This window comes from Thunnus albacares, chromosome 16, assembly GCF_914725855.1.
Source record: "Thunnus albacares chromosome 16, fThuAlb1.1, whole genome shotgun sequence".
NCBI classification, from domain to species: Eukaryota; Metazoa; Chordata; class Actinopteri; order Scombriformes; family Scombridae; genus Thunnus; species Thunnus albacares.
In genome coordinates, this window is record NC_058121.1 from 29,834,753 (window position 1) to 29,842,487 (window position 7,735).

The following is a 7,735-nucleotide window of genomic DNA, read 5'->3' on the forward strand; positions in this document are numbered from 1 at the left end:
TTTAACAGTTTCGGTTATTCTGTGTTGTTGTTGTCATCTCTTCCCCATTTCTCATTGAGTATTTTACAATGAGTGAAACAGCGCTCCTCTAAATGTTATGTGGTGAATGTGTGGTGAAACACTATATTGCACTTCTACTGTAGACTAATGTCATGTCCGTGGGGAGGCCAGACTGAAATTGGCATCCCTTGGTGAAAAAAAATTGAAGGATTAACTAATCAGATGAGGCTACCCTCATGCCACTGCCAATCTGTGATTGGTCAGGACTATACTAAGGGAAGCCAGCCAACCTTTGGCCTCTCACCAATCAAATCATAGCATGTTATCAACGTCATTGATAACTGTTAGCCATTTGATATCACCGTTAGCAACATTAGCAAGTGTCGTTATGGAGGGTGGAGATTTGGAGTTTTAGTAAAAAACAATTTTACTAAACTACCACTACAGCAGCAACTCAAAATTATATCTGACGGCAGGCCAACGCCCAAACTAGAGCTGCATATGGAGAGGAAAAAAGGAGGGATTCAGACATTCAATGAGGAAAATTATGTTCGCAAGGAGTGGCTAGCTGGTAGCGCTAAACTTCAGCGGTTATTTTGCTGGCCGTGTCTTTTCGACAAGGATTCGTGCTCACTGAATAATCCATGGGCCACTACAGGATTCATGGACCTTGCCAACCTGTCACGGGCAATTGAGAGGCACGGTAAATCAAAGAGTCACATAGATTGTGCTGTGAGATTGAAGCTTTTTGGGCGTCAGGATTGACGAGGCTCTGGACTCGGTGAGAACCATCAGCACAAAGAAGCACAATGAACAGGTGAAGAAGAACCGGGATATTTTGATGAGACTCATTGTTGCAGCCTTGTACCTTGCGCGCCAAGAACAAGCATTCAGGGGACACAATGAGGCCGCTGGCAGCTCAAACGGGGGCAATTTTGTGGAGCTGGTACATACATTTGCAGAGTTTGACACTACACTTTCAGAGCACTTGGGATCGCCTTCCTCTTCAAATAGGGTGAGTGAAATGCACACCCCCTTCTCCCTCTATGGCTTTACTGCTGACTGAACTGCCCATGTAGCTATGTGTGCAGTTTTTGATGTGGTCATATTGCTTAATGTGCCATGCTTGCCTGGGTTTAGCTGAATGTGTTAGTCAGTCCGTGGAAATAGACTGAAGTTTTATTGTGGTTGTTCACGCATATAAAATCAGCACCACGGACAGCACTCATAGGGCCAGGTTACCTGAATAGATGCTATTTGTTTTGATTGTTTATGGCCTCTGCAGGTCTGTTACTGGGTTGTTATGTGTTTTAGGTCATGTTGTATAATGAACATTTGGTCTAGTTTTAAACGATAAGGAAGTATGGAGTATTTGTGTATTTCAAGCACATACAACGGGGCTTATAAGTCATGTGTTTGATACATGTAGACTACTGATACTTTATGATGTAGCCGAAAAATAAAACTTTAAACGTCTCCTGATTTAATTTGTGAATGAATGCTTCTTTTATCCATTATCGGATCTGTACTGTGCATTAAGCGGCCGGTTATGCATTTGGGTGGGGGGGGGGGGGCATAAATTAATAAGAACATGCATAAATTGACAAGATGTTTAGGACTGTGTGTTTGAGAGAGAGAGAGAGAGTGTGTGTGTGTGTGTGTGTGTGTGTGTGCGTGGGCGCGTGTCGGTGATACAATTTGATACAGTTTTGTGTAAAATGACAGCGGCGTGCTAATAGCTCATCTGGTTACATTACACTGGCTGTTAAAGCAGCAACGTAGTCTTTCCTGTCTCTCTTGTCTCGCTTGACTTCCTCAAAAGTTTTCCCCGCGCCACTGTCTCTTATTTTCCTTAAGAATCAAAGATTGGTTACCAGAATTAAAGAACAAGCGGTTGTCCTCCTACAGTGTCCCTGAACTCATCAGAGGAGAGACCATCTATTATTTTATTAAACATGTATTTGTTGTTCATTCTAAAGAAGTTCACTTGTATCATTTAGAACTTTCTAACTTGTTGTTGTTGTTTCTTATTGTGTCTTTCAACTATTATTATTATTATAATTATTATATATTCAAAACAAATAAATGAACAGCCTTAAAGGTTCATTTATTCTCTAACTCTGACATTACGCCTTAATATTCATCTTGATATTGAATTATTGAAGTCAAGTCAGTTTTATTTATTCAGCCCCAAATCACAGATTTCCTGTTTGACTCCCTCAGAGCCTCAAGTTGGATTAAATGACACATTACAAGTTGAATTTTGTAGTTTGACTGATCTGTTAAGAGGTTACTGTAGTTATGCAGTGATGTTTAAAAGAACTTTATTACTTGTCATTGATGTTTTATTTAGATATTATTATTATTATTATTATTATTATTATTATTATTATTATATTTTGTATAATTGCATTAAAATGTTTTGCTGTCTTATAGCTGCATTTATTCTCTGATAACTTAATTTTCACCTTGAAGTAAAGTCTCCTTTAATATTGAAGTCATGACAGGCTCTATCCTCAGCACAACATGCAGAGGTCAATATTTAATATTCTGATTCATCATGTCTGAGGACATATTTGTACATCACATCTTCTTCTTCACGTCTTTTCCTCTCAGACTTCAGTGAAAGAATCCAGCAGACAGTTGAGAGAGATGAGTTGCAGCCTGTTTCTGTGTCACTCTGACAAACTGAGGAACACTGCTTCATGTTGAACAGCAGTTAGGACTCATGTTGGATAGAAAATCATTCTGACTGTGTTTCTTCCTCCAGGTTGGACCATGGTGGAGAGCAGTGGTTAAAACCTGGTCTGAAGAAGTGTAAGTGTGGATTTAATTTGATTCATGACAACTAAACAGCACACAGTCAGTTTCTCTTTAAATACAAAGTTGGTCTTTGTGGTTTTTATTCATTAAAACATTACTGACAAAATGTGTCATTAAACTTTATAGAAATGAACAACAGATCAGAACTTAAACAGAGAATAAATCCATCAGGTGTGTCAGATGATAAACTGCTGCTGTGTTGTTTCTTCTTCTCTTCATCAGATTTCTGTGAACTGACACTGGACACAAACACAGTAAACAGAGAACTCAAACTGTCTGACAATGACAGGAAGGTGACATGTGTGGGAGAGGATCAGTCATATCCTGATCATCCAGACAGATTTGACTTCTGGCCTCAGCTGCTGTGTAGAAATGGTCTGACTGGTCGCTGTTACTGGGAGGTTGAGTGGAGAGGAAGAGTTTATATATCAGTGACTTACAGAAGAATCAGCAGGAAAGGAGACAGTGATGACTGTTTGTTTGGATTTAATGATCAGTCCTGGTGTCTGAGATGCTCTGATGATGGTTACTCTGTCCGTCACAATAAGACAGTAACATCCATCCCCTCCTCCTCCTCTTCCTCCTCCTCCTCCTCCTCTGTCTCTAACAGAGTAGCAGTGTATGTGGACTGTCCTGCTGGCACTCTGTCCTTCTACAGAGTCTCCTCTGACACACTGATCCACCTCCACACCTTCAACACCACATTCACTCAGCCTCTGTATCCTGGGTTCAGGCTCTGGTCGCTTGGTTCCTCAGTGTCTCTGTGTCGTCTGTCTGAGGAAGAGTCTCCTCCTGTGTAGACAAACAGTCACACTGCTGACTGAAGACAGCTGCTGAAATCACTGTTCACTCTGTTCACCAGTGAACAACAGAAACTGGAAGTGACAGCAGCTTCCTGTGTTTAAATGTTGATGGTGGACGAGGTTTCACTCTGGTTTCATTTGGATCACTGACTGTGCTTTAATGTCAGAATATTGTTTCTATTAGAAGTAGTGAAATGATCTCCTCTGGGCTGAATTGATGTGTAAAAACTGTATTGACTCTGATTGACTTCAGTAAAGTTTTCTTGGAGCAGCATCTAGTAGCTGTTAGTGGCTGTTAGTTATTCCATTTTATCAGGATCTTAAAGTGAAGTTTTTCCTGAAAATGTCCAGCAGACATCCCAGTCTGTTTGACATCAGCTCAGTTTGTGTTAAATCATGAACATCAACGTATGTTTCTATCTGATGTAATGTGTCTGACATGTATGTATATAATAACATGTATGGGTTGCTTTCCTTTAGTTTTTCTTGCCTCTGCAGGTGATGTAAATATTGTCTTGTAAGCTGATGTTTGCTGGGCAGCTTTGGCTGTTTTACACTTGAATAAAAATATTCATTCACTACTTATTCAGAGAACATCACTTGTTTTTTACATGGATGTGTAATGTTATACTACTTCTACTTCTACTACACTACTTGTGTTTTTCTCTCATTAGAACATTTATGACAGAATGAATTCAGCAAACATGATCTTTACAGATGTTACATATATTTCTCACATTGTGATGTTTTACAGTCCTTCTTTATTTGACATTGTTGTTTTTAATCATTAATTAATGTTTAAGATAAAATGAACAGAGAAAAATAAAAAGACTCTGTCAGACGTCCAATACGTTTTCTCAGGAAACAGGACTGAGTTCACCTGTACTGAAACATCTGGCCCAAGTTTCCTGTATGTTGGTTAGTTTGTGGTGATTTGATGAAACACAGCTGTGTTTGGGGAGTCGCACCATGTGAGCAAAATATAATCTTTAATAAAGTTAATAATATTAGTGCAGCAGCTGTTCAGGCTGATTGATGCTTCAACACATAGAAACATGAATCCAGTTGATTGAGGTGTGAATGAGTTTAAACAGCAACAACATGAAAGAAACTAACAGTCTATTAAACACAGATGTTCACAACTGTAACAGTGAATCTTTTCTCATTTCAAGTAGAATGAAGCTGCATTTAAAATAAAATACATATGTTGTGGCAGAAAAAGGTGAATCATAGAGGAATCGGTTGGTTGAGACACAGGTGTCAGATGGGGAATCTCTTTATTCTCAGCAGCCTACTAACAACATAGTCAGAGATAACTTTCAACATTACAGAACATGACATGCCTTTTTTATACTGAGGACAGGCTGTGTGTGTGTATGTGTGCAGGTTGGGTGTCCTGTTTACCAGACTCTTTGGCTACCCCAAATTCTAAAGAGGGCTGGGACATTTCTCAATTTCACTTATCTTGGACTTTGACCAAATGTGAGTGGGCACCTCTGCACTATGTGTGTGTGGGGGGTACTTCGCCCCTTTCCCAATATTCCAAATGTCTCCTGTTTGTTTGTTCAGCATCGGTCCAGGTCATAGTGACCTGGCTCTCATTCTCCTACATATCCCCCCTGACATCACTGTAGTGATTTAGACTATATGTGTTGAATATGAGTGATGGATAATATAACACATTGCAAAACTGAAACAGTAAAATGATATGATATTCAGAATATTTGCATGAGTATAACATTACTATGATAACATTCATCATAATGCAATTGGAGTACATGAGACAGTTCACAACTTCAGAGATGTATGGGAGTGAAAAACCTTTCAGAAGGAAAATTCTTCTATGGCCTCTTCCCCAAAGGCGACCAACTTCTCAAGTCACACCTTGAACCATGAACCATCCACAACACATTTTCACAATAACTCAAACAGCGGTTCATCAAATTAAGTGGATATGACAGGACAATTTATACTTTAATGACTTAAAAGTGCATAATTCAGTGTATTGTGTTGCAATTCAGTCCACTGAGTCCATCAACAGGTATCAAGTCAAAGTCCCCCCTGTCGGGCTCCTTTCCATTCTGACACCTTTCCCTTAATACCTGTGTCCCTCTTCTCACCGTACTCAGAGCTCATTCTCCTCTTGCTCTGACTCATCCTCAGGATCATTGGCATCGTTCAAAGAATCAGGTATCGGGAGCAAGTCTGCGTCCCCCAGTAGTCCTTGGACCACTGGGAGTCATTTGTTCATTTGCCAGTACATTTACCATCCGAGCTCCCTGCAGGCCCATCATTATGTCCATTTGTCTGTCCATTGCTCGCAGGCACTGTCTCCTCAGCATGGGAACGATGCAACATGCCAAAAAAGAAACCATAATTAGAACTATGGCAGCACTCATGGCTGCCTTGGCCAAAACGGCTCCCCATTTCCCTAAAATTTGGTCTAGCCAATCCAGAGACAGGCTACCTCCCCCACCAGCATTCCCCCTGATCTCTACTTTTAACTTTTGCAGTTTCATCATGACCATTGTGAATGATCCATCAGCATTTGTATTATTTGGGATGTATGTACAACAATATTTTCCAAACATTTGACAAAAACCCCTTCGTTCTGCTGTCATCTGTTCCAACACTGTCTGTTTTGCCATGCTACTGTAGTAGTCACATGTAACTGTGCCCCCAATGCTCTAAACAACTCACTGCTATAATTAGTGTACCTCTGTTGATTGTAGTAAATATACTGTGAACCTGATGTGGGAAATCTGGTGTAGGCCCTAGCACTGTCTGGATGGATGTGTCTGTTTTTGCATCGTACTCATCTGAATCATTGAGAGTGGCTCCCTTCATGGCCTGCTGCTCTCCTTCTGGCGTCTTGCTATTGCTTGGATCTTCTTGGGCCTGACAGGGGCTGACTGGCACTGGCTTCATCTGTCCCAGATTGCAACTGTGTAAGGTCCTTCGCGCCTGGGCTTGTGCCCCTTTCGTCAGCAGACCTTCACGTACACCTGACCTCCTGGCACCACCGGTTGGACCGGATCCTGGTCCTGGTTGGTCTCTCAGGCTTTTTCCTGCAAATATATAGCAATAGCTGCATGCGATACCTCATTAGCGCTATTGGGAAAGCATCAACCCAGTTCAGTTTAGTAGAAGCAAGCACGTATTTTATTCAGCTTTGCTTTTAAGGTTCCGTTGATTCTTTCAAACACTCCTTGACTTTGTGGATGATAGACAGCTCCTAATCTCTGTTTAATCTTTAACTGTTGCAACTCTTATTTTCTTTATTTGCTTTAACACCTCCCCCCTGGCACAGTGATCTCCACTGTGCCCTGTAGTTTTCACCTTCTTCTTTGAACATGTTCAAAATTTTTATCTCAAAATCTCTTTTCACTCACCTTTTCTTACTTTTGTCTTTTATTTTATGGTCTTTGATTCGCCTTTCCATATCCTCACACACTGTCACATCAAACGTGCCATCCTTAGGCCAGGCTGAGGTCATCCCTTTTGCTTGCTTCTCCCATTTTTCAGAAATTTTTTTAATTTGTTTTAAGAGCTCTGGGTACTTAGTCCCAATCAAGGCTGTTGGCACGATACTCATATTGCTATTGGCACCTTTTAAACTGATCTTCTTCTATGGTCACTTGGATTAAAAAACAATTAATTTCTCTGTGCAGGACTCAGGGTGAGCACAAGTTAGGGCGGACTATTTTTAACTTTCTGCGTCTGTGTACTACTCCGGGCCGGTTGCCAATCACACTCGTCCCCTTCAGTCATTCACACCTCTCCTTTAACTCTTTAACTTTTCTTTAACCCCTTCAATTCTGACTTCTCGATTTTAACTGCACAACAACAACTTTTCTATCTGCGCCACAACCTGGCCTATTCCTCATCAACCATACAACACTTCTCTCGCACCCATGCACTGACTTCCAACTTTGCAATTCAAACATACATTTACACATGTTCTTCGGAATAAACACACATTGCAGATTTACTGGATAAAACAGTTTGCATAAACAAAGTGTTACGTTTATGAGATAGAGCAAATTAATTAAATTTCACTTTATTCTGTTTAAGAATCAACGGGACCCATTAAGCTTTGTGCAATATGC

At 40.5% G+C, this 7,735-nt stretch overlaps 1 protein-coding gene across 1 annotated transcript in view; it reads left to right on the forward strand.

Annotated features, from left to right (window-relative positions):
• LOC122999435 (NLR family CARD domain-containing protein 3-like) overlaps positions 1–3,623 on the forward strand; it is a 98,571-nt gene extending 94,948 nt beyond the window's left edge. The window contains exons 12-13 of the mRNA XM_044376366.1: positions 2,771–2,817; positions 3,046–3,623. Of these exons, the coding sequence (XP_044232301.1) occupies positions 2,771–2,817; positions 3,046–3,623 (625 nt within the window). The remainder of the gene's footprint in view (positions 1–2,770; positions 2,818–3,045) is intronic.
• The last annotated feature ends 4,112 nt before the right edge of the window (positions 3,624–7,735 follow it).